Here is a 26,318-nt window from a genome sequence, read left to right as displayed (position 1 = left end):
CACTTCTGCCAGAAGGTTAAATAAGATTTCAATGAAGTGACACATCACCACAGAGCAACTGCTTCAAAGCTGCCTCCGCTTAGACGAGCTCTGCTCCACTGGGAGAGTTTAAAGCCGAGCCTCGGTCTGCTCACGCACTCCTGGCAGTCCCAGACTGAGCTCCCTCCTCCCTGCCGGCCACGCTGCGCCATTCTCCAGCGCCCACCGCAGGGCAGTGCGACCTATCCAGCCAAGGAACTTGCCAAACCGGACAATTTTATTGTTTTTCTCACGGATCTCCCAGCCATTAGGGAATCACACCCCATCCGCCCGCCGCTGCAGCCGCTCCCGCAGCACCACGGTCGCGCGTCGCCCCCTCGGCTGTGCCCAGACAGTCACCTCTGACTGCGTGTGTATCAGCTGTAGGGAAGGAATTCATTTTCTTGCAACATTAGAGGTGAATTAAACGCTGGATACTTGCTACCAGTCACTGGAGTAATTCTGCTCCTGAGTCCTTTCATGGCCTGGAGGGAGGGGAGGGAGGGGAGGGAGGGGAGGGAGGGAATAAGCCCTTTCGAGACCACAGAAAATTGCAAAAGGATGTTTCTTCCAACCCGACATGACAAAATTGAATTCCAAGCTATTTAATGCATGCACGAAACGCCATAGAGGAACCCAGCCCGAGCACTCCATCCAGCACGACAGGGAAAGGGGTTCGGAACACCGACATCGCTCCGGCACTAACTCAGTGCTTCCAGCTCCGGACTTCCAGGCGATTCCACTTAAGTGTAACTACCGGGTTAAGGGTTCTCACAGACAGGGCTATCGCCAGCATTTCCATGGACACACAGCTATGGGAACACTGCGGTTATGATCACACGAACGATGGAGATCTCGGGAAGCCGCTGTCCCGGGGGGTTGGAGCCCGCTCAGTCCGCAGGGCACCGGGGCCAGGGTCCCCTCCCCGCCGGGGGTCCCGCTCCCACAGCGGGCGCGGCAGCCGGGCCCGGCCGGTGGCATTTCAGGAGCGAAAAACCAGCAGGGCCACGGGGAGCCTCTGGGTTTGTCCTTAAAAACGGGGTTTCACAGGTTACACCGTCACGAGGGTGATGCCATGCAGCCTGCCCACGGCCCGGCCCGCCTCAGACCGGCGTGGTTCGTCTGTTGGCCGGGTTGTTGTGCAAAGACTCCTTGAACTCTTTGGGGATGGAGTTATGGACCTGTAAAAAACCGTGGTCCCGCTCCGAGTTGAGCAGCGTCCCCATGGTAACCTTGGAGGGATCCCTGGAGAGGGTGAACATGGAGATGTCGGTGGAGGGGATGGTGCTGAAGCCTTTGCTGATGGGCGACATGTCCCGGGAGCGGGGCTCGGTGGAGCGGGAGCTGGACCGCCGGCGGAAGCGGTACCTGTAGGGGGGGAGGCGGGTGAAGGCCGACTTCTTCAGCAGCTCCGAGTGCGACCGGGCGCGGATCTGGCGGTGCTTCTCGATGTACATGTGCACGGCGATCACCCCCACCATCTCGGCGATGATGAAGGACAGCGCTCCGAAGTAGAAGGACCAGCCGTAGGAGTAGCTCTTCTTGGAGTCGCTCTGGCCCGGGTCGCCCGCGTTGGCCGAGATGTAGACGATGATCCCGATGATGTTGCTGAGACCTGCGGCGGGGACAAGCGGGACAGGCGCTGAGCTGGGGGGCAGCAGTGGATGGGAGGGCGTGTGCCCATGGGGCACCACCCCCTGTGCCAGCACACTCGGCCCAAATCCCCTTGCAGACCTCTGCCGACCTGCCAGGATACCTTTACATTCCCTTACACATTCCCTTACTCCTGTGTGTTCCTGGGAACCAGAAAGGAAGGAGGAATAACCGCTGTTCTGTCTAGAAAAGGGACATTTCAGGAGCGGATTGTGCTTTGCTTTGCCGAGCAGTGAATGCGGGAGCCCAGCAGCAGCAGAGCCAACCTGAGGGGCACAGGGGGAATCCCCCCAGCATGAACCCCAGCTCAGCACGGCCCTGGGAGCACAGGGAAGCTGCAATGGCTCTGTCTTTCCATTTCTGCTGGAGTCCTGAGGCTTTGTTTGGGACAGGGGCAGCCTGTGCCCCACCAGCAGCCGCGGGGCCGTGCTGCAGGCTGGGGAGAGGCTGCTGCATTCCCAGATTTACTTAATGAATCGATTATGTTCTCTCCGCTGTTTTCTCATCTGCATCAGCAGCTCCTGCCAGCCAAGGAGGGAGAGTCATTTGTCTTTTTGTGGGGAGAAGAAAAACACAAAATAGAGCGGTTCCTTGAGACAAAGCCATTGTCACGCAATAATCAGGGGAAGCGTTGGTGAACGACACAGAGAAATGAGTAATCCAGCAGGAACAGCCTCTCCAAAGAGTGATTTCCGCGTGGAGCTGTGGCAGCCCCTCTGCCTGGTCCTGCAGCTGCTGGCACAGTGCCCACTGTCTGTCCGGGGATTGAGGAGTCCCTGTCCCAGGGGAATGGCTGCACCCTGGAGCCCTGTCCGGCACAGTGACCATGGCCAGGGACCCCTGATGGATTTTTCCTGCTGTGGGGATTTTCCCACAGGGCTGGAACATCTCTCAAACCTCAGATGTCTCTGTGCTGACAGCCTGGGAGGACCCACAGCCCACCTCCTGCTCCCCCGTGTCCCCCCAGGCTGGACGAGCCCCCTGGGCGGCTCCTACCTGCAGAGACGAAGAAGATGCCGGCGCTGAGGATGACGTTGTGTTTGCTCTTGTAGAACTCGCTGGCGGCCACACACAGACCCCCGAAGAACAGCAGCCCCACGCTGAGGATGGGGAAGATGCTGGATGCTCTCACTGCACCTGTGGGACAGGGAAAGGGGCAGGATCAGCCCCCAGCACCCCCTGCACCAGCACCAGCAGCTGGGGATCATGCAGGGGCACCCCCTGTGCTGCCAGGATGGATGGGGAGACCCAGCACCGGTCCCCACCATGAGTCCCCTGCTTGTCACGGAGTCCTGGAATGGTTTGGGTTGGAAAGGATCTTCAAACCACCCAGTGCCACCTCCTGCCGTGGGCAGGGACATCTTCCACCTTCCATATCCCAGCTTGATCCAAACCCTTTCCACCCTGGCCTTGGGCACTGCCAGGGATCCAGGGGCAGCCCCAGCTTCTCTGGCACCCTGTGGCCTTCCCACCCTGCCAGGGAAGGATTTCCTCTGAATAAATCACCTGAATTTCCCCTCTGTCAGGGGGAAGCACAGCAGTGCCAAGGCTGGCTGAGGGTGCTCCTGGGGACGAGGGGCACTGTCCCCTCAGTGTCAGCGTGTGCCAGGCACCGTGACAGAGGCTGGGCACAAATGACACCCCCGACATGCAGAGCCACTTGTGTGTGCCAGACCGCTGAGGGCTCACCCCAACCTCTGCACCTCCAAACAGCAGCACCAGGGGGGCACACGGCAGCCCTGGGCTCTCCCTGGGCTGCTGGGGCTGGAAGGAATCCCGGGAGAAGGGCCCCGTGCCCATGGCCTGGTGCTCAGCCCCAACCCCCTGACTGAGCTGCTCATCCAGCTGTTGCTCATCCAGCTGTTGCTCTGAACTCTCACATTTCCACACCTCTGCTCACCCAGCAGAGAGGAGAGCGACTTTAATGAAACGGCTTTGCAGTTTTACTAGATTAGCGCTGAAGTTCTCCCACCCCCTCTCACATTTAAAGTAAAAAGTCTATTTTAAAGCCCCCAGGAGTGGAATTTTAATGGAGCTTCTCTGTATTTCTCTGCTTTAATAACGGCCCTAATGGAGGGATGAGAGCCCAAGCCAAGGCACAGTGTATTTTTGGTGCAGCAGGTAGTGATCTGCTGCTTTCATTACTCTCTACTGTCATTTTGGAAGCTGATCCATGTAGGGAAGTGGACCAGGCTGGGATTTAAGGTCCCTTCCAGTCTGGGCCATTCTGGGATTCCATGTGAAAGCCTGGGGTTCTGCCCTGAAGCTCTGCTGGCCCCTGAGACAGGAGGACCCACTTTTCCCAGGAAACCTGCCAGTTCCATTTCCCTCTGTCTCCACCTGCAGAGCACCTGGCAGCGCTCCTTGTGCTCCCCGGCAGATCCAGCCTGGCTGGAGGCTCGGGGGACAGGGACAGCAGCACGAGACGTGTCCCTGTGCTGCCACAGCTCTGACCTGCGGGGTCCCCATCCCCAGGGGGACACCAAGAGACCCAGGCCGTGCAGCAGCTGCTGGGAGCGGCAGTGGGCTCGGCGAGGGCCAGTGTGACATTAACGCATTGTCTGCGTGTGGCACGGGTAAACCAGAGGGTCCTGGTGCTGCAGGAGAGCCCGGGGGGCCGTGACCCCTCCCCTCCTGCTGCTGACGGGGAGGGGGTGCCCTGCAGGGTGAGGGGGCCCAGGGCACGCGTGCCACAGGCGAGCAGACTCACGGAGGAGATACTCGGCTGTGTCTTGCTCGTAGTCTGCATCCTCAGGGAAGTGGTCGATTTTCTTGCACACTCCTCGGAAGGTTCCTGGGGAGACAGAAGCCAGGAAATGCTCAGGACCCTGCTCTGTGCAGGATGTGCAGCAGCCCAGGGGCCTTCATGTTCTAACTGGGGACACTGAGGCACAGCGTGGGACTGCTCTGGAGCAGAAGGGACAGGGAGAGGGGGAAGGAGCTGCAACATCTCCCCAGAAGAGCACCCCCCTCGGCATCCTGGCTCTAGAGCACGTGCTCAGGTCATGCTGGCTCCATCCCGTCTGTCCTCAGGAGGGACAAGTCACCAGGGAGCAGGGTCCGGACAGGACGAGGCGGCCCGCAGGGTGTCCTGCCTGGTGGCACGCTCCCAGGCTGCGCTGGGGGAGCTGAGCCGCACGACAGGCATCAATTAGAGCCTGAAGATGAAGCTCTGGAGGAGGCAAGCTGTCACCCAGAGGGAGACACAGCATCCGAGGGAGAATCGCCTGCTCCCGTTGCTTTGGGAACTGTGGGAGAAGGGGATGCACTGGGCGCGGTGAGGACACCGGCTCCACAGCACAGCCCCCAGCCTCCTCCTCCTCCCAGCTCTGGGCTTCCTCCCACCTTCTCGGAGTGCCCAGAGCCAGCAGACCCTGCCCCACGCCCCCCAGAGCTGCCCCCCACGAGCGCCTTTGCTCGGCAGCCACCCGGCAGTGCTGGAGCGGGGCTGCCCCGATGGAGCCCCGGGCTGGGCCGGCACGGGGGAGCCCCGGCCCCGCAGCATCCATTCACACTCTGACATTTATTCTGTCTCCTTTACTCCCCCTGATCACCAAAGGATGCTCGTCGTCATGGCAATGCTGAGCCACCTGACACACAACTTCAGCCTCCAAACACACGCCACGACAAGGCTGCACTCCCAAAAACCCCCTCTGACCTCCAAGGTGCTCCCCAGGGAGGGAATCCTGCCCCTGGGAGCTGCGGCTGGAAATGGCTCCAGGGCTGGCCGAGGCAGCTGCTCGGGGTCCCGGCTGGGGACACATGTGTCACATCCTGGGCCAGCGGGTCCCCGTCCCCCAGGCACAGCAGACACAGCTCCGTGTGCTCCTCTCCGGGCCTGGGTGAAGGACACCGGCACGGGCTCGGGGTGAGCCGCTGCCGGCTCTGGGCTGTCCCGGCCCGGAGAACGCCAGGCCGCCGGTTCCAGCGCATCCCACCCCGCTCCCGAGCCCTTTGGCAGCCGCTGCCCGTGCCTGGCTCGGTGCTGGGAGCCTGAATCACAGCCCCACGTTCGATTCACCCGCGGCCGCCGAGCGCCAGCGCGGGCGGTGCTGCCCAAGGCCCCGGCTCGGCTGTCTCGGAGCTCAGGCGATTCCTCTCCTGCTGCTGCGGATCCCAGCGAGCCGAGCTGGCCCATGGCCACAGCTCCCTGCCCGGGCCCGGCCCGGGGCTGTGCTGGGAGAACCAGAGCTGCCTGTCCCCTCCTGAGGGCGAGCAGCGCCAGCTCTGCCAGCGGCCGGTGCCACCGGGCAGGAGCCACAGGGCAGGAGCCACAGGGCAGGTGCCACCGGGCAGGTGCCACCAGCCGGTGCCACCGGGCAGGAGCCACAGGGCAGGAGCCACAGGGCAGGTGCCACCAGCCGGTGCCATCGCCTGGTGCCATCGGGCAGGAGCCATCGCCTGGTGCCATCGGGCAGGAGCCATCGCCTGGTGCCACCAGCCGGTGCCATCGGGCAGGAGCCATCGCCTGGTGCCATCACCTGGTGCCACCAGCCGGTGTCACCTCCCTGCTCACCCTCCGGCAGGAGCAGAGCAGGCTGTGCCCCAGCCCCACGCAGCTGCAGCTCAAACTCTCCATGGATCGGTCCCACCTCAGTCCAGGGAATCCCCTGCAGCTGGAAACCTCCCAGGGGTTTGTGTGTGCCCGCAATGGGACCGCGGGGTGCCCGCCGGGCCCTGCCCTCGGGGGGTGACACCCAACTCCCCCGGCAGCGATGGCACCCGCACCCTGCGGCCGCAGCTTAGGAGGGCAGAGCCCGTGCCCGGGCCGGGGCTGTTTGCACCCCGCGGAGTCTGTGAGAGCCCCCGGATCCCCGGATCCCCGGAGCCCCGGATCCCCGGATCCCCGGAGCCCCGGATCCCCGGATCCCCGGAGCCCCGGACCCCCGGATCCCCCAGCCCGCAGCGTTCGTGCCCCCCCGGCTCTCCGTGCGCTCAGCTCCCGCCCCGCGTTTATCGGCTCATGGACAGGCAATGAACTGATTCCATCTCAGGCTGTTTTCCTCTCAGAGCCCTTTTCCCCAGGGAGGGCTGGGGGGACGGGGAGGGCGTTGTGAGGGAAATACGGTTGCAGTGGTGGAAATACAGCCAAGAATATCGATCCCAGCCCGACGAGCCAGAAGAATAAAGAGCTCCAGTTACGGTGTTAAAACCTCATTATTTTCATCAGGTGGAGCAGTTTTCCAGGCACCGTCCTGGGTGCTACTGGTGTGTGCAAAGGAACACCCTGAGGAGGACGAGCTGAGACCACCCTTAAATGAGAACAAAATTCCCTGTTCCCCTCCTCGTGGCTCAAGAGTCAAGGTCACATTCCAGCCCTCAGCTCTCTGCTCCTCCTGACAAATCCAAGTGAGTTATCTCCCAAGCTGTGGTTTCCAGTAATGGCCTTCCTAAGGACACTGAGCCCATCTGAAGGACGTGGAGGGCCATTATGGTCTCTGAAAATTAATATTTTGGAGAACCAGAGGTGGGAGCTGAGCTGGGAAGTGCTGGGGTAGGAAGGAACCTGCTGCACAATCCCAGAGATGCTCAGGCTCTGCACTCCCTGACTAACAAGAGCAAGATACCTAAATATCTCCGAGGAATTAAAACTTCAGGGCTCATCTTTTTTTACCTCCCACCCACCTCCCAGATGCTTGGAGAGATGGAACGAAATTCATCCGTATTCCTTCCCTTCCCCAGCTCCAGGCTCTGCAGGGATCCTGAAACTCTCTGCACGAGGTCCCTGCTGTGAGATTGCAGAGCTCCGGGCTTTGGGCTCTGCCTGAGCCACGGCCGGCACCCCGCGGCCCCTGCCCGGGGCTCGGCGGCTCCGAGCATCTCCTGTGGCCCTGGGAAGGCTGGGGTGAGCCTCAGCCACCCCCCAGAACCTCGTTTGCCTCCTGCATCAGCAAATTTTCAACAGAGCCCGAGTTCAAAGGCACACAGCAGCTAAACCGAGCCTCAGAGCAGGCGGGTGGGATGGCTCCAGGCCCTGGGTCTGCAGAAAGGACCAGCCCCGCTGGAGCTGAGGACAAGGACCAGGGCAGGGAGCCAGGGGAGCCAGGGGAGCCAGGGGAGCCAGGGGAGCTGTCCCTGCCATCCCACCAGCTCTGGCTCCTCAGTTCCTGCCGCCTCACACGCTCTGTTGGTCCCCAGTCCCCTGCAGAGCGGAGGGATGAGGGCAAAGCCGAGAGCCTGGGATGGGCGCTGGGCTCCTCAACACCTGGCGGTGGGAGGAATCCTCCTCCTCCTCCTCAGCAGGACTGAGCTCTCCCGCAGCACATCCCCATCGCCCCAGCAGCCCCACACCAGCTTCCCCCGCTGGAATCCGGCTCCATTTCACACCCTCTCCCCCTCTCTGCGCTGGTGGAGGGTGGCTCAGCACAGGCACCTACACACAAAAGCCTGCTCTGAAGGACATTCTTCCCTGTTTTTATACATTAAAAAAACCCCACCAGTGGAAAAACCCAAATCAGATGAAAGGAATGCAGGAGCGAGGAGGCAGCAGAGGTGGCTCGGCTGTGGTGGCCAAGGGGAGGCCAGCATGAGCCCACCTGAGCACACCTGGGCACACCTGGGCACACATCTGAGCACACCTGGGCACACCTGAGCACACCTGAGCACACACCTGGGCACACCTGGGCACACCTGAACACACCTGGGCACATCTGAGCACACCTGAGCACTGCTGAGCACACCTGAGCACAGCTGAGCACACCTGGGCACACCTGGCAGGGGCACAGAGCCCCTGAACACACCTGGGCACACACCTGAGCACACCTGAGCACACCTGGACACACCTGAGCACACACCTGAGCACACCTGGCAGGGGCACAGAGCCCCTGAGCACACCTGGGCACACCTGGGCACACACCTGAGCACACCTGAGCACACCTGGGCACACCTGAGCACACCTGAGCACACCTGAGCACACCTGGGCACACCTGAGCACACCTGAGCACACCTGGGCACACCTGGCAGGCACACAGAGCACACCTGGGCACACCTGGGCACACACCTGGGCACACCTGAGCACACCTGGCAGGCGCACAGAGCCCCTGGGCACCCCCAGGCTGGAGGGGTGAGGGGAGCAGGAGGTGCCGGTACCGGGCATCCCCCGGGGGACACGGCAGGCACAGCCCAGCGGTCACAGCCCAGCGGTCACAGCCCGGTGGGCACAGCCCGGCAGGCACAGCCCGGTGGGCACAGCCCGGCAGGCACAGCCCGGCAGGCACAGCCCGGTGGGCACAGCCCGGCAGGGACAGCCCGGCAGGCACAGCCCGGCAGGCACAGCCCGGTGGGCACAGCCCGGTGGGCACAGCCCGGCAGGCACAGCCCGGCAGGGACAGCCCGGTGGGCACAGCCCGGCAGGCACAGCCCGGTGGGCACAGCCCGGGGGGCACAGCCCGGCAGGGACAGCTCAGCAGGCACAGCCCGGCAGGCACAGCCCGGTGGGCACAGCCCGGGGGGCACAGCCCGGCGGGCACAGCCCGGTGGGCACAGCTCAGCAGGCACAGCCCGGTGGGCACAGCCCGCAGGGCACAGCCCGGCGCTCCCGGCTCGGCTGGGCTGGCAGCTCCGCGTGGCTCCGGGACTGCACTCCCTCAGCAGTGTTAGCAGCAAAAAGAAGGGAAAAATAAAAATTCTACATTTTGACAGTGACTCATCATCTCCCATTCTGGAATCCGTGGGGTTGGTGCAACCTACACAAGGCAGTTCAGAAAAGCAAAACAATTCTGAATAATAGAGGAGGAAAAAAAAAAAGTTTGCAGCTGATGGGTAATTTCCAGCCCTTTGCTCTGAGGGTTTTCTCATTTTTCCTCATTAGAAAAGTAATCAGGTAACGCTCTGGAGCTGCTTCCAGGGGCTCCCCCCACGCTCTCCTGAGCTTCCTTCCTCCCTGCATCCTCCCGGCCTTCCTCCCGCTGGCCTTCCCCATGGCTGGAGCTGTGGCAGGAGAGCAGCGGGCCCGGGGAGGAGCCGTGGGGCAGGGGGGTGAGTGGGGGGCTGAGGTGGGTGGGGGGCTCGGGGAGGTGCCATGGGGCAGGAGGGTGGGTGGGGGGCTCGGGAAGGAGCCATGGGGCAGGAGGGTGCAGGGTGGGGGGCTCGGGGAAGTGCTGCCATGGGGCAGGGGGGTGGGTGGGGGGCTCGGGGAGGTGCTGCTATGGGGCAGGGGGGTGCAGGGGCTCAGGTGGGTGGGGGGCTCGGGAAGGAGCCATGGGGCAGGAGGGTGGGTGGGGGGCTCGGGGAGGTGCTGCCATGGGGCAGGGGGGTGCAGGGTGGGGGGCTCGGGGAGGTGCTGCCATGGGGCAGGGGGGTGCAGGGTGGGGGGCTCGGGGAGGTGCCATGGGGCAGGGGGGTGAGTGGGGGCTCGGGAAGGAGCCATGGGGCAGGAGGGTGCAGGGTGGGGGGCTCCGGGTGCCCCCCTGTGCCGTCCCCTCCCTGGCACGTGGCCATGGGCAGCAGCGCCCTCGGGTCACACTGGGGAGGGGAGCGCTCATCAGCGTGTCTTAGGAAATCATTTCATGTTTTATCTTTAACAGTGGATAAACATTGATTTTTATTTTAAAAGGTAATTGACATTCCTATGAGAGCGCAATGAGCGCTGGAGCAGCCGGAATCAGCGTAAATAAGCCATGTGCTAGAAATTAATGAGCTTCACTGATTGAGTTTATCTGTTTAAATTAATACAATTCTGGCAATTATATAAAAAAATGATCTTTGGCTTGTTTGCCTTCTTGGAGACATTGATGGGAAGAGCTGGGCAGAGGAGGAGGCCTGGCCCCAGCTGAGCATCCCAGAGCCCGGGGCACCGGGACCTCTCTCGGTGCAGCTGGAGCAGGATCCCGCTCTCCCTGGTTAATGAACATTTTGGATTTCCTTGGGTTAACTGATGATTTAGGGTTTTCCCTCCAGCCTCCTCTTTGGCTGATGGCAATGGGGGTGGCCAGCTGAGCTCGGGGAGATTCCTGGATCCCACATCTTTTTCCAGCAGGGTCTGGGGACGTCGGGTCTGTCCTGCAGGGTGGGAGCTCTGTGCCCGTTTGGCAAAGGGGGCTCATCCCCCTCCTCCCCTTCCCACCTCTCCAAGAGCTGCCTGGAGCTGGCAGGAGCTCCCAGCCCAGCCCTGGTCTTTAGGGTCTCTTCCATCCCAAACCATTCTGTGATCCCGTGATCCCAATATCCGGCTGGATAATTAATTAACAGACAGATCCAGACACACTCATTTGTAGGAGTGAGTTTGACCCGCAGGTTTCGTGTCTAGAACACTGGGGACAAAACCTGCCCAGCTGGGACCAGGGGAAACCAAGAGTCAAGAGTGTAAAACCTGGGATCCTGTGCTTGAAGAAGTAATTCAGACCAAGAGATTCTGAGGTTGTGTGTGCTCCTGTGTCTGCTCCCACCCCGAGCTCGGCACAGGCCGGATCATCCCCAGGCTGCTTAAGCACCTATTTATACTGAGGAGGAGAGAAGCTGCATTATGATGGGGAGCTGGAGGTTTCACTTCACCGGTATTAAAATGTCCTCTGAATTTCTAAAAACCTATAAATGACAATTTCATAGCTGTGAAGCGTGGCATCCAGCACAGGGGAGTGCTATTTTCGACTCCGTGTTGACAGCTGAAGGGGAATGGATCACAGAATTAAAAACTAGTTGCTGCTCAAGTCCAAGCAATCATGGCTTGATTATGTTTCTTATGGGCACACAGAGGCAAGTCCGAGGCACCAGCACAGGCTCCTGGTGCTTTGAGAGGTCAATTCACAGAGCAGAAAACAATTATAAGCCAAATCACTTAGGAGAATGGATTTAAGCATAAAAGCACAAGTGTGTACAGAGAATGATTTAAGAGTGTTTTGCCCGAAAACCCATCACCATGACGGGAGTTTGCACTGCTTTGGAAACTGCCTGGCTAATAAGCAAACAGCTATAAAAATAAAAACAGGCCCAACAAAGAGAAGAAAGGAGATATTCATAACTCTGAATATAAATCAGCGACTTGGAATTGTGGAGCAGTGATAAAAGCTCGAACAGACAGCGGAAAAGCATCCAAACGTCCTTGCCCGGTGCATTGGGCTGAGCAGCAGCAGAAAGGAGCAGTGCCACCGCCCGCCGCCAAACACCGCGGCAGCAGCGTTACTCACAGCCCCAGAAATGTTCCACCACCCATCACAGGCACAGCATCTCTCCTGCAGCGCACTGCCAGCCCACGGAGGGCGGAAAGAGCCGGCTGAGCAATTCCAGCCCTGTGGAATGGTGCCCCGGGAAGGCTGGAGAGGCTGAGACGCTGCTCTGCCACCCCTGTGTCCCCTGTGCCACTCCGGGGGCTTGGGCTGGCACCAGCAGGGCCTCGGAGCGAGGGCACAGGCACTGGCAGAGGGACAAGGACACTGCTCACACGTGCTTGGTGCAGCCAGGGCGGTGATGGGGACCCGCAGTGAGGTCAGTGGCAGGGCCAGGAGGGACATCCAGCCCGGACAAACTGCTTCATTCATGGAATCAGCTCAGAACTCCAGAGTGGCCTGGGCTACAAGAGACCTCAGAGCCCATCCAGTGCCATCCCTGCCATGGCAGGGACACCTCCCACTGCCCCAGGTACTCCCAGCCCTGTCCAGCCTGGCCTTGGGCACTGCCAGGGATCCAGGGGCAGCCCCAGCTGCTCTGGGCACCTGTGCCAGGGCCTGCCCACCCTTAATATTCCCTATTTCAAGGTGAAGCAGCTGCTTAAACTCGCGATCACCAGCGTGCTCCGTGTTTGTTACCAAACCCATCCCGCAAAGAGAGGGCTCAGGGCAGGGGGTGTGGAGGTGCCCTTGGGCAGTGAGCCCCTCCATGCCCTCAGCACAGCACTGCCAGCCCAGGGCTGCGAAAAGCAAATCATTCTCCAAAGGAGCCCCACGGCGCAGAATATCCAGGCTAAAAATATGTAAATGGCCATGAAAAGCACTGCCAGAGCTGCAGTGAGAAGAGCCAGTCGCCAAGAGGCAATTTGGAATTTCCGAGCTCGCTGCACGAGGCATTAAAAAGGTCACTATTTCTGAAATAAGGATCTTTACAAATAAACACATTTGCCGAGGCCTCGGTGAGTCATGCCAGAGCGGAGCGCAGAGCATTTCCACCCTAATGCTCCTGACAGGCCGGGAGCAGGGAGATCTTTTCATGTTTACAGTTCATCAATAGTTATTACAGCTGCACAGTCAATCTTTAAAGCACATTTAGCCTGGGAGGAGGCTCGGCAGGTTGTTTTCCCTGAAAAAGCGATATTAAATTTATTACGTTCTTCCTCTTTTATAGCATAGATTTGAAGGGAAGTATTTGAAGTTCAAATACATGACTGCCACTCCAGCACCTGCCTTTTTAAAATATATCTATACTTCTGTCACATCTTCCCGGTATAAATATTTGAAGTTTTCAGCCGATGTGTTAAAAGGGCCTGGATCCATCACAGCCTGTTTATCGCCGGGAGTGCAGCGCTGCTGGGAGGGAGGCGCGGGCATCCCGGAGCCGCCGCTCCGCGCTCTCCTCCCCGCTGGCTCCCCCTGCCCGGGGCTGCGGCTCCGGGCCGGTTCCGAGCGAGCCAGCAGGGCCGGATTTAGCTCCTGAGCCTGCTGGAGGCAGCGCCGCCTCCTCACCATCTGCGGGAGGGAAGCAGCCCCGGGGAGCAGCTCCAACGCCCCAGATGGGGAGAGCGATATTCGGGAGTAGCACCATAGTTTCACTCCTAGGTTTTTTTTGGGGGAAGAAGAAGGAACTCTCCTGCAGACAGAGCATCAGGACAGAACTTCGCTGGTGAACGAATGAGCAACACCAGTCCCATCTTCCCCTTCCAAGAAATAAAAGCTGCCCTTTTGAGGTGCCCAGAGCCCCAGAGCCATCCCCGCTCGCCCTGCCCGCTGTGTTTGGGAGCAGCTGGGGCAGGGACAGGGGAGGCTGCATCTCGTCTGTCACGCATCACTTCGGGCTTTGACAGCACCAAAAGCAGCCAGGACACGGCAGGCAGCTGCTCCAGGCCCTCCTCACTCCCCTGCCTCAGGCAACCCGTGGGACTCCTCTGTCTGAGGCTGTGGTGTCGCTGCCCCTCCGGCCCCGGGAGCAGGAGCCGGCTCCTGGCCCAAAGCTGCTCCCTGGGCTCAGAGCCGGGCAAGCTGCTCCGTGTCCCTGAGCCACTCACATGGTCACCCTGGCCATGGAACAGCCTCACCTTCCCCGGCTCCCCAAACCTGGCTCAAAGCACAAAACGCGTTGATAGAGAAAAATCGGAGCTTTTAAACAACCCCAAGTCCATCTGGCCCTGCCATTCCAAATGCCAAACAACCCCAGCTCCTCAAGGCTCTGCCCTTCCAGGAGCCAAGGAGAGCTCGGAGGGGAAGAGGAGAAAGATGTGAAGGCCCCCGAGATGGGTGGCAGCAGCGAGCTTCACCACTCACCCAATGCTTTCCATCTTCCTCTTCTGCATTAAATCCCGGAGAGAGCCCATCCTGCTGCTGCTGCTGCTGCTCTGCCGCCGTTCTCAAGGACAGGGAGCTCCAGCGGCCCCCTGGCACTCACCTGGGGCTGCCCCCGTGGCTTTACTCCCCTATTTTCAGCTCTGGATTGTGCCCAGGGTCGGTGGCGTTGCCCTCAGCCCACAGCACACATCCGTGCAGGGAGGGCTGTGCCTGCAGCAGCCTCCAATGGCTCTGTCCCAGCTGCAGCACAGCACTTACCACTTATCACTTATCAGTTATCACTGAGGGCACCCCCTGCTCTCCGGATCACGCCCCAGCAGTCTGGGAACGAACTGGAAGGAGAATGGAGGGATGGATGGATGGATGGATGGATGGATGGATGATGGATGGATGGATGGATGGATGGATGGATGGATGGATGGATGGATGGATGGATGATGGATGGATGGAGAGCAGCCCTGAGGAGAGCTGGAGAGGGACTGTGGACAAGGACAGGGAATGACAGGACAAGGGGAATGGTTTCACACTGACAGGGAGGAGGCTTAGATCAGACATTGGGAAGGAATTCCTCCCTCTGAGGGTGGCCAGGCCCTGGCACAGGTCCCCAGAGCAGCTGTGGCTGCCCCTGGATCCCTGGAAGTGCCCAAGGCCAGGCTGGACAGGGCTTGGAGCAGCCTGGGAGGATGGAAGCTGTCCCTGCCCATGGCAGGGGTGGCACTGGGTATCTTGAAGGTCCCTTCCATCCCAAACCATCCCACGGTTCTGTGGTTCTGTTATCCCAGGCTAGGGGAGCACTGGAGAGCTGCAGATCACGAGCATCTGCTCGCTTTGGGTGCTCAGCTGGAGCCGCGCGGAGCCGGGGATTTCACAGCCCTGGAACAGGCTCTGCGCGGGAGGTGACACTGCTGTCACAGCCCTGTGCCACCAGCGGGGCTGAGCCCCCGCCCCAGAGCAGCTCCTGCTGCTGATGGGACGCTCCGCCGCTCCTCCTTTATGGAAGATTTCTCCTCACCCCGAAGGGGAGATCTGTTCAAATTGACATGGCAAGAATTCCTGAGGAGCGGCTGAGCTCGTGTGCCCCGACCGGAGGCACAGAGCTGTGGCTGCCACAGGCGGTGTCACCTCCCAGAGCCACTGCCACGGCCAGCAGGAGACACAGGGACACAGGGACACGGGGACACGGGGACACGGGGACACAGGGACACAGAGACACAGCGACACAGGGACACAGAGACACAGCGACACAGGGACACGGGGACACGGGGACACAGAGACACAGGGACACAGGGACACAGGGACACAGCGACACAGGGACACGGGGACACAGGGACACAGAGACACAGGGACACGGGGACACGGGGACACAGAGACACGGGGACACGGGGACACGGGGACACAGGGACACAGGGACACAGGGACACAGAGACACAGGGACACAGGGACACAGAGACACAGGGACACAGGGACACAGGGACACAGGGACACAGGGACACAGGGACACGGGGACACAGGGACACAGGGACACAGGGACACAGGGACACGGGGACACGGGGACACAGAGACACAGGGACACAGGGACACAGGGACACAGCGGCACAGGGACACAGCGACACAGGGACACGGGGACACAGGGACACGGGGACACAGGGACACGGGGACACAGGGACACAGCCCGAGGTGCCCACAGCACTGAGCCGCTGCCGGCAGAGCGGGCTCGGGGCCGGGGGTGGAGGAGCGTGTGTCTCGCACCTCAGCCGGGATGGAGCCCAGCACAGAGCCCCAGCTCAGCCGGGATGGAGCCCAGCACAGAGCCCCAGTTCAGCCGGGATGGAGCCCAGCACAGAGCCCCAGTTCAGGCGGGATGGAGCCCAGCACACAGCCCCAGCTCAGCCGGGATGGAGAGCAGCACACAGCCCCAGCTCAGCCGGGATGGAGCCCAGCACAGAGCCCCAGCTCAGCCGGGATGGAGCCCAGCACACAGCCCCAGCTCAGCCGGGATGGAGAGCAGCACACAGCCCCAGTTCAGCCGGGATGGAGCCCAGCACACAGCCCCAGTTCAGCCGGGATGGAGCCCAGCACAGAGCCCCAGTTCAGCCGGGATGGAGAGCAGCACACAGCCCCAGCTCAGCCGGGATGGAGCCCAGCACAGAGCCCCAGCTCAGCCGGGATGGAGCCCAGCACACAGCCCCAGCTCAGCCGGGATGGAGAGCAGCACACAGCCCCAGCTCAGCCGGGATGGAGAGCAGCACACAGCCCCAGTTCAGCCGGGATGGAGCCCAGCACACAGCCCCGGCTGCGGGCACCCACCGCAGCTCAGCCAGCGGCATCGGCCCTGCGGGACCCCGAGCTGCCGGGAGCCGAGCAGGCTGATGGGGAGCGGCGGCAGTGGGAACTGGGGCAGGCTGGGCCGAGACACAGAGTATATTTAATGTTCTTTTATGCAATTATTCACACCATGCGCACCCCGTCCCCTGCGGGATCGCGTTTCCGCTGATGGGAGGCAGAAGCAGCAGCCCCGGCTCCTGCTGCCCCCTGCTCAGAGGTTTCACACCCCGCTGCAGCGCTCCTGCCTCCTGTGCACGCATCAGCACAAACACCGATGTACAGGGAACACTTCCAGCTCCGGTGGAGTGTGCCGAGGAGCGACAAGAGCCTCTCCCGGCACGGGGAGAAGGAGCCCCCGAGGCGGGCAGGGCGATGGGAGCGGTCCCCCTGTCAGGCCGGGGGGCGCAGCTGCTGTGCCGGGATGAGGCTGCGGGGCTGAGCGAGGCTGCTCCGCTAAATGCAGGGTTTGAGCATCCCGGCAGGAGTGACTGTCTCGGCTGGCCGGGACACAGCCGGGCTGACGCGGGGACAGCTGCCGGAGGTCACAGTCCGCCTCGCCAGGTGACAGGGACATTGCCCAGGCAGGCAGCAGCCTGGGACGGGCAGGAGGCACCCGGGGAAGGTGCAGCCCCCTCGGGTGTGCTGAGGTGTCACACAGAGCTGCGAGAAGTCCCAGGTGTCACACCCAGCTGAGCATCACCCGCCTGGCCTGAAGGGTTCCTGTCTCGTGTTAGGAGGGAGCCCAGCCTCTCCAGGGGGATGGAGGTGCCACATCTGGGACCAGAGAAGTTGTGCAGGACACGGGCGGCTTGATGACAGCGCCAGCAGCACCCACCAAGGCTGATTTTAATAAGTTAAACCAAGCACACCTCAAAAGGGTCATTGCTTGTTGGTAGCCTCTCCCCTCGCCTTGTGATTCCAGGCACGAACTGAGATTAAAGGTATAATTAGGGGACAATTACCAAAACACCGGTGAAATTGGAAATGTGACCATTAGAGAGGCATGAACACAAATGTCACCCTCAAACACCAGCTTTTGTCGCTGCTCACCGGTGCCCAAGTCCCACAGGACGTATCACCAATGCCAGCATCCCCATGAGTGCCCAGAAGGGCTGGGAGGTCACTCGTCCCCTCTTGTCCCCGATTCTCCTCCTTCAGAACAAACCTCTTGGCAAACAGCAAACGCACAGAGCCCCAGGGCGGGTGGCACAAGGGGCTGAACCTGCTCCCAAACCTGCCCTCCCTGGCATGTCCAGGACCGTCCGATCAAACAGCGCCGATCCCCAGGAGGGGCACGGGAGCAGCTCCGCCTCCCTCTGCTGCCCGAGAGCACGAGATCTCTTTACATTGTGGTGTCAGGAGATAAGAAACAGACAGTATCTGAGGAAATCATCGCACCCTATCACCTGCTCATCCTCCTGCCTCTCCCTGCCTCGATTGTGAAAATCCCGGCGTGTTCAGCCGCTCGCCGCTGAGTGAGGGGCTCCTGCCATGCTCAGGGGATGAGCCAAGCCCAGGGGCCCCGATACATCTCAAAAGGGACCAAGAGCCCACTGCAACAAGACCCTCCTCTTCTCCTCTGGGCAAGTGATCACAGAATCTTAGAACCCCCGAAATTGTTTGGAAGGGACCAAAGGACACAGGACGGTTCAAAGCACGCAGCAAACCCTGTCCTGGGCTGTTCATTCTGAAGACACCTCAGCACCTGCTGCGGGTCCAAGGCTGGGAAATGACACCGGTGTGGAATGAGAGGCTCCCGCAGCCTCCCCGGTGCCCCGGGCTGAGCCAGAGCCGGGACAGGGCGGTGTTTCCCAGGGCTGTGGAGCAGCTCCCGGTGCGGTGCAGGCTCTGCTCCTCCCCGCCGCGGAGCTGTCAGCACACACACGCTGGGAGAGACACCCGCTGTCACCCCGGCACTGCCGTTCTTCATCACAGAGCGTGTCTTCTTCATCAGAGCCCTTATCTGGAGCCGCTGCTCCTCACAGCCCGCCTGGGACTGCGGCTCCCGGCTTCTCACCGCCAAAAAAGCCACCCAAAAGCTCCGGAGCGGAGCTCATCGGCCAAAGCAAACCCACCTGGGAACCCTCAGGGGGGATGTGAAACCCCCACCTCTCCACACCGAGCCCAAAATGCACCCACCAGCTTCAGGGGGTCTCTGTCCGAGGGTCACTTGAAAGCCTGAAGTGGTTTGTAGGTGTTGGAGTCCAGCTGCAGCCCCTCTGGAAAGGGACTCAGACACGGGTGGTGACCTTTCCCCTTGGTGCCTCCGAGTGCCCCGGCCCCAGCAGCTGTGTTAATGACAGTGGGTCCTGGCAGCTGCCTCCTGAACCCCCCTGCCAAGCGGGACCCCCAGGCAGGAACTGAGCAACCCCCCACACACTTCTGGATTAGTGAGTTTATATAATTTTAAGAGCATTCTTGATTTTCCCGAAAAAAGAGGTTAACGTCTATTTATGAAGTGTTGATTAAAATCCATGTGAACGGGAACCTCACTGAGCAGGAGGAGCTGCCCCAGCTCAGCTCAGAGCAGGACAGGTCTCCACACCCGGCCTGTCCCTGAGCTCTGGGCTGTGCCATCAGCCACCCCGGAGCCGTGGGAGTGGAGCGCTGCTGAATCCGCCTGGCTTCACCTTACAAAAGGCAAAAGTGACGCCGAGAGAAGGGATTTACCAAGGGCCAGGCGGCTCTCGGCGGTGGAGCCGGGCAGCGCTCCCCGGCTGCTCCAGCAAAAGTCACCGCTGGCACCTCCTGGCCAGGCCCCACCTCGCTGGGACCTCACCCGGCCCCATCCGCGGGGATCCCCCCCCAAAACACGGCTGCAGCCCTCCTCAGCCACCCCCAGTCATTTACAGCCGCCCTGGAGCCGGTGACCTTGCAAGGCAAAAAACCCACTGGAGCCTCATTCAAATTCAGCCCTCCACCTCTACTACACGGGAGCAGCTCCGGAGATGACAGGCTCTGCACCACGCCTATGCAGCAGTAAAATGCCTGGTTCTGAGCTGTTCACAGCATACATTTTACTCATCACGTGCTGCTCGCAGGCAGTGAGGGAACCGGCTCTTTAACCCTCCCCACAAGTCAGGATTTTTGCCCAGAAAACACCGCAGCAGCCCAGGAGGGTGAGTTTTGCACCCTGTGATGAAGGCAGAGCTGGTGGCAGCGGGCGGAGGCCCAGCTCCTCCCCGGACACTCTCCATCCAGCCGGGGAGCTGGAGGCACGGCTGCTCGGAGCCGCGGTGCCAGCTGGCAGGGCCCGAGACCCTCCGTGTCCAGAAGGATTCTTATGACTCGTGGCATTTGGCCGTGTGCCACAAGAACGTGGGTCTGGAGCAGCCCGAGGGTCCAGCCAGCCTCGTTTCCATCTCCATTAGAGGACAGTAATTCACTTTTATCCAATCCATCCTTTACCGAGGCGAGGCTCAGGGATTCCCTAAACTCGGGGTCGCGCCTGGGTGTGCCCCGTGCCCAGGGCAGGAGTTGGGTGCTGTGTGACAGCAGTGCCAGGGGCTGGGCTGTCCCTGCTCCGGGCTGTCCTGGTGGAAAGACGCGCTGGGGGTTCAAGTGCAGCCTGCTCATCCCATCAGGTCCTCTCCAGCAGGCGACTGTCCCTGCCCACCTTCACCATCACCTCACCGCAGGTGCCTCCAGCGCACCACACCCTCCATCTCCGTCACACGGGACAGCCCCACACCTCCTCGGGTGACAAAGAGCAAACACCCCCTTCCCACAGCTCCCCAGAGCTGCCTGGCTGCACAGAGTCCCCTCCATCCCCTCCATCCCCTCCAGCCCCCCTGGCAGTGCCCGTCTGTGACCCACAGCTGCCACCCCGGGCACCCCCGGGCAGAGCCGTGCCTGGGGCACCACGCCAGGGGTGCTGGGCAGGGTGGGCAGTGGTCAGTGTGGGTCAGTGTGGGCAGTGGTCTGTGGTCAGTGCGGTCAGTGTGGGCAGTGGTCAGTGTGGGCAGGGTGGTCAGTGGTCAGTGGTCAGCGGTCAGTGCAGTCAGTGGTCAGTGGTCAGTGGTGAATGGTCAGTGGTCAATGATCAGTGGTCAGTGGTGAATGGTCAATATTCAGTGGTCAGTGGTCAGTGGTCAATGGTCAGTGGTCAGTGGTCAATGGTCAGTGGCCAGTGGTCAATGGTCAGTGGTCAATGGTCAGTGGTCAGTGGTCAATGGTCAATGGTCAGTGGTCAGTGGTCAGTGGTCAGTGGTCAGTGGTCAATGGTCAGTGGTCAGTGGTCAGTGGTCAGTGGTCAGTGATCAGTGTGGTCAGATGGGTCAGTGGTCAATGGTCAGTGTGGTCAGTGTGGTCAGTGGTCAGTGGTGAGTGGTCAATGGTCAGTGTGGTCAGTGGTCAGTGGTCAGTGGTCAGTGGCCAGTGGTCAATGGTCAATGGTCAGTGGTCAGTGGTCAGTGGTCAGTGGTCAGTGGTCAGGGTGGGGTTGGGCCCTGGCAGCCCCTGCACACCGACACCAGCACGGGACCGGGCAGGACCAGGCTGGACCGGGCTGGACCGGGCAGGACCAGGCTGGACTGGGCTGGACTGGGCAGGACCGGGCAGGACCAGGCTGGACCGGGCTGGACCGGGCTGGACCGGGCTGGACTGGGCTGGACTGGGCTGGACTGGGCTGGACTGGGCTGGACCGGGCAGTGGCACTTTGGGGCGGTGATGAGAATCCAGCACAGACACGGAGCAGACACAGGAACAGGATGAGCAGCTCCTTAAATACCTGCCCATAATGAGTAGCGAGAAAAAGTGCTCCATCATGGGTGATTGCAATCTCAGGGACATTTGCTTGGCGCTTTTAAAAATTAAAGATAATAACTTTCTAACAGAAACAATCTTGCTGTCACCTTGGGGAAATTCTCTGCTTGGCCTCACTCAGAGGGCTGAGAGGAGCTGGAGGCGGGGGAAGAGCTGGTGCCTGGCCAGGGCAGCCGCTTCCAGCCCCATTTAATGCCTTCGCTGCACCCAGCTCGGCTCAGCAGAGCCAAAACCAGCGCTGGACAAAACCAACGGGGGAAAATGGAAACTCAGGAGCGAGGACAGCTGCTTCCCTGCACCTCACACCCCTGCCAGGCCTACTGAAAAGGGGAACGGGAAATCAAATTTAAAAATTAAATATCGGGGACTTTGACATGGGAAGTAGCAGGCCACACACACGTGGCTGTTAAAATAAATCTGCAAGTGGAAGGCAAAGCAAAGCAAGGAGGAATTCTTTCGCTGTGTTGGAAGGAGCTTTCCTGAGGTGTGAACCACCTCTGGATCATGATGGTGTAGCTGTCAGCCATGGAGCAGAAGTGACACGTGTTTATTTATTCATCAGATAGATCTGTTCCATACTTGGAGACAAACAGGCTCTGGACTCTGGCAGGAGCTGGGGGGATGCTGAACAGCAACTGCAAAGTGTAAACACGGAATCGGGAGGACTGGAGAACTTCCTCCCAGGAGCATTCAGAGAATAGGCTGAGAAGGCTTCTGAAGATCTAAAATGGATTTTAATAAACCTTGGCATTCTGTTGAGTTTCTAGAAGTCGGGAGAAGCTGGCTCAGTGCCAGGAGTGATGCGCTGGGCAATGGCAGGAGCTGCGTGCCCAGCACCGCCCGTGGGTTAGCAGAGGTGGGAACGGAGGAGGAGGCAAATGTCAAACAGCCTCGTGGAAAACAGATTTATCAAACTTCATAAATTTTTCTTGATACAGTTACAATTTCAGTTGATAAAGGAATTCAGTAACATAATACATTTAAGGGTTCCACAGGGTATTCGATTTAGCTCTCCTGAAAAAGTTAAAGACCTGTATTATGCAGAATCAACAGCGCTTTATTAACGGGGCTGGGAGCTCACAGAGACAGTGCCCTCGTTCGAAGGATGTTCCTGCACAGGATCTCCTGCTACAAGGACAGTGCTGAGCTATGACAACATCTTTATTGAGAGTTTTGAATAGAACGTGAAGCAATTGGGAGTAAAACAGGGAAACGGCAGAGAAAAGACTGGTGGGGTTATTGATGGATGAGGGAGGGGGGTCAGGCAGATTTGGGCAGCTCGGTCCCATCTCTGTACAGCTCCAAGGATTAGGAGTGAGGAACCAGGAGAGCAGTTTGGGGGTAGGAGATGCTGCTCAGTCCCACCAGATGGGCTGGGGGTCCCAGCACTGTGGGGATGCCCTGGGAGGGGCGCAGTGAGCTCAGGGTGCCACCAAACTCACAGCAGGCAGAACTGGGACAAGCAGCCCCATGGCTACGGGGGGCCCGGGCACACAGAGATTATTTCCCGTGTTCAAGGGGAGCTTGAGGAGCTCGTGAGCTCTCCAGAGGAACCCCCGGCCCAGGGACACGGCCCTTCACCCCCCATCACCACTGAGCCACGCAGGAGCCACAGGTCAGGCTCCTGAGGGCCGGGGGTCAGCATGGTGCCTGCAAGGTTGTGTGCAAATCCTGACAGGATCATCCCAAAAGAGCAGCCCCAAAATCTCCCCAGGCTCAGCTCGGCTGGCAAAGGCTGTGCTGGAGCTGCTGTGGGAGCACTGGAGGGGCCACGAGGGGCCCAGGGGGGACAGAGCAGCTCTGGGACATGTCTGTGTCCCCTGCAGAACACCCCACACCCCACCCCAGAGGAATGCAGGGTGCTGAGCATCCTCTGTGCGGGAGGCAGGCAGAGCAACGCTTGGCCTCCTCCAGAAATGACAGAGCACTTTACTCTGATGAGGGAAATGAAGGAGGAAAGGAAAAATACCACATCGCCTTAAAATATGGTATTTTGAGCAGCCTTGGCCAAATCCTCCTGCTCCTTCTGCCTGTTTCAGATCCGCATGATGCCATGGAGCCAGTCCCAATCTACACCACGCAGCAGGGAGGACACGGAGCCTCCCTGCATTTAATGATGCTGCATTTAATGATGCTGAATTTAATTAAGTTTGATGGAAACCAAAGTTCTGTTACTTTCTTGAGATCACCACTAGCCTAAGCAGCGATTTCTCAACTTCGGCTCTCCCCCCAAAGCGCCGCGTGCTTCCCTCCCTCCCTGCCGACCCAGCGGGCACGGAGGAGAACAAGAGACACCGGGACAGCCACGGGGGACACGCACTGAGCAGCGCTGCTCACACCCGAGCCGGACACACGAGCGTTCGCCTATTGCAAAAGCAATAACCAGCATCCAAACGCTGCGGCTCCGAGCAGACAATCGCGGCCCAGCAGTCTGGAAACACCTGCCCGGGCTCCAGCGACTGAGTCAACCGCTAATTTGTGTTTCCCAGTGTGGGTGGCTCTCCATGGGTCTGCGGCGGCTCCATTCAGGATTTATCCGCTCTCGATGCGCTTGTGACGCTCACGTGGTGCTCGGCTCCCACGCAGGCGCCGGGACCGGCAGGATGCTCGGAGCCAGCGCTCCCGTCGGGCAGCTCCGGCTGAGCCCGGCCGCGGCCACGGCGGCTCCGTCCTTCCCGAGCTCCTTCCCTCCTTCCCTCCCTCCTTCCCTCCCTCCTCACCGCCGAAAGTTCGGGCTGAGGCGGCCCCCGAGGGGCCGGGAGCTGTGCTCGGTGCTAAAAGCATCTCGTGGACCGCAGGAGAAGCGGCCCCTGCGACAGACCGTGCTCGGAGCCGCTCCGGGGATGGAGCCTCTGTCCCTGCCTCCATCCCGACAGGGAGCGCGCAGAGCCCGGCAGCCAGGCCCTGCAGCAGGAACAGAGCAGGACCTGCTGCGTGGAGCGGCTCCGGGGCTGTGCCCCCAGCGCTCCCCCGGCCGGGGGGCTGCTCTGCCCCCGCCCCAGCTCGGTCCTTCCCCCGCACCGACTCGCGAGCCCCGCGCAGCTCGGATGGGGGAAGTTTTCCCCGGCCAGCAGCGCACGGGTTAACAGCCTGCGAGGCGCCTTCTCCTGCAGGATTCAGGAGGGTGATGAGCAGCCCCAGCACGTCCCCCCAGCTCCATCAGAGCCCCCGGAGCGGCCCCGCAGGGAGTGACGGAGCCCGGGCCCCGCTCGAGGCCCCGGCGGTGCCGCAGGGCCGGAGCGAGCCCCGCACGGCTCCACTCTCACTCCCACTCCCACTCCCACTCGAGCGGCTCTCACAGCACCGGCGCGGATGTGGAACAGGGAGTGCTGAGCCCACGCCCCGCTGCTCCCAGCCCCGTGCCCAGGCTCGGGCTGCTGGGCTGGGATCCAGCTCTGAGCTCTGCCATGGCACTGCCGAGCCCTTTCCCGAGTGAGCTGTGCCCAGGGCAGCGGGGCCTCTTTGGCTCCTTCCAAAGCAGCGATAGATCACAGTGAGGGAAACATAAAACATTGGCTGGAAAAAAAAATGCAGGTAGCAAACCGAAGAATTTTGGAAATTACTCATGCTTCCAGCGATCCTATCTTTCACATCCCTGGCTCCTGCCTCCTTGGCTCCCTCAACCCAAGAGGGGAGACAGATTATCTCAAATTATTTATTATGGAATTAGAGCATGATCCAAACCCTCCTTGAGTCAGTAAGAAAGCTCTGACTGACTTCACCGGGTTTAGGAGTGAGCACCAGGAACAGCACAGGGTATTTCTGCATCCGTGGCTGTGACTCACCGAGAACTTTCCAACGTGGAGGAGCAGCTCAGCGCCGTGGCTCGCCTGCCCCCGCCACTGGAGGGGTCCCTCCCGGGCTGGGGCAGTGTGACCCCGCCAGGGCCCCACGGGATAGCGGGGCAGGTTCTCCCGAGCACACAGGACAGCCGCTGCTGCCGCTCCTTGTCAAAGTTGGGGCCCAGGGTGATGCCATCGGCCATTTTTTGCTGCGCAGGTACCAGCACCTGGCTCTGCTCGAGCTCATCTTTAACCACAGCCTGTGGGTGCTCAGGAACACCCCAACCAGCAGCTTTGGGCCAAAACTGCCCCAAATTGTGGCCTGTGCTGCAGGAGGGCGGCAGCTGCTGGGGCCTCGCCAGGCGGGCGCTGCTGCGGGAGGGAAGCAGCGGGGCGAAGCGGCGAGGCCGGGCACGCAGGAGCTCGCCCGTGGGGCAGCCGTGGTGGGGCAGCCCCGCCGTGGGACTGCCCGGCCGCGGGGACGAGCTGCGGTGGGGCAGCAGCAGCAGCCCAGCCCACCTTGCCCCGCCGCGCTGCCCGGAGGGAAAGGGAGCTGGGGCTCGGTGATGGAAGCGCCGGGTGCGGTGGGGTCCCCCCCGGTGCCAGGGACGCGGCGCCGGCCGAGCCTCGGAGAGGGGCAGCAGCCGCGGGCCTCTCACTCAGCCATTCCCCGTCAGGAGAGGGACCTGTGGCCCCTCAGCCCGGAGCTCCCCGGGAGGACACGGCGCGTCTGCCGCCGCCAGCGCCGGTCCCCAGCACGGGGGGAGCCCGCAGAGCCGCTCCCCCCGGCCCTCGGCAGGCTCCGCTCGGTGCCACCGCGAGTGCCCGGGGAGGGGTGCGGATGGCGGAACGGGGGGCGGCGGGGCCGCCGGGCCGGGGGATGCTCGGGTGGCCGGGGGATGCGCCGCTCGCCGGGGGCCCGGATCTGGGGTTGGGGGTCCCGCGGTGCAACCCTTCCCCCGAAGTTTTGGGGCCGCGGGGGTCGGTACCTTCCAGGCAGCACGTCCTCCAGAGCCCCGAGTGGGTCATCACCTCCTCGTTCTTGCGGCTCGTGTCGTTGTCGCTCATGGACTTAGTCCTGCACACGCCGCGCGAGTAGAGCCAGTAGTCAGTGCCCACGGCGATGGTCATCAGGCTGAAGGCTGCGAAGGCTCCCACCGTGGTGACGAGCATCTGGACGCCTCTGTCACACATCCTCATGCTGCTTCATCCTCCGGCGGCGGCTCGCAGGGGAAGGGCCGGCGCCGCCGCCCGCCGCCCGCCGCCTCATGCCCCCGCGGCCGGCGGAGAGCCGGGCCCCCGCGGCGGCGCGGAGCGGGGCGGCCCGGCCCCGGGGAGCCCGGCAGGC

The 26,318-nt window shown here is 61.3% G+C and overlaps 1 protein-coding gene across 1 annotated transcript; it reads right to left on the bottom strand.

Annotated features, from left to right (window-relative positions):
- Window positions 1-238: 238 nt before the first annotated feature.
- Window positions 239-26,318, bottom strand: CACNG3 (calcium voltage-gated channel auxiliary subunit gamma 3). The gene is made up of 4 exons (XM_058849729.1): window positions 25,960-26,318; window positions 4,382-4,465; window positions 2,668-2,808; window positions 239-1,633 (listed from the first exon to the last, which is right to left on the bottom strand). The coding sequence occupies exons 1-4, from the start codon at window positions 26,168-26,170 to the stop codon at window positions 1,122-1,124; spliced, it is 948 nt and encodes a 315-aa protein (XP_058705712.1). The 5' UTR covers window positions 26,171-26,318; the 3' UTR covers window positions 239-1,121.

This window comes from Poecile atricapillus, chromosome 14, assembly GCF_030490865.1.
Source record: "Poecile atricapillus isolate bPoeAtr1 chromosome 14, bPoeAtr1.hap1, whole genome shotgun sequence".
In the NCBI taxonomy this organism is placed as follows: Eukaryota; Metazoa; Chordata; class Aves; order Passeriformes; family Paridae; genus Poecile; species Poecile atricapillus.
The sequence above is the reverse complement of the archived record's forward strand: the minus strand, read 5'-3'. Positions and strand labels throughout refer to the sequence as shown.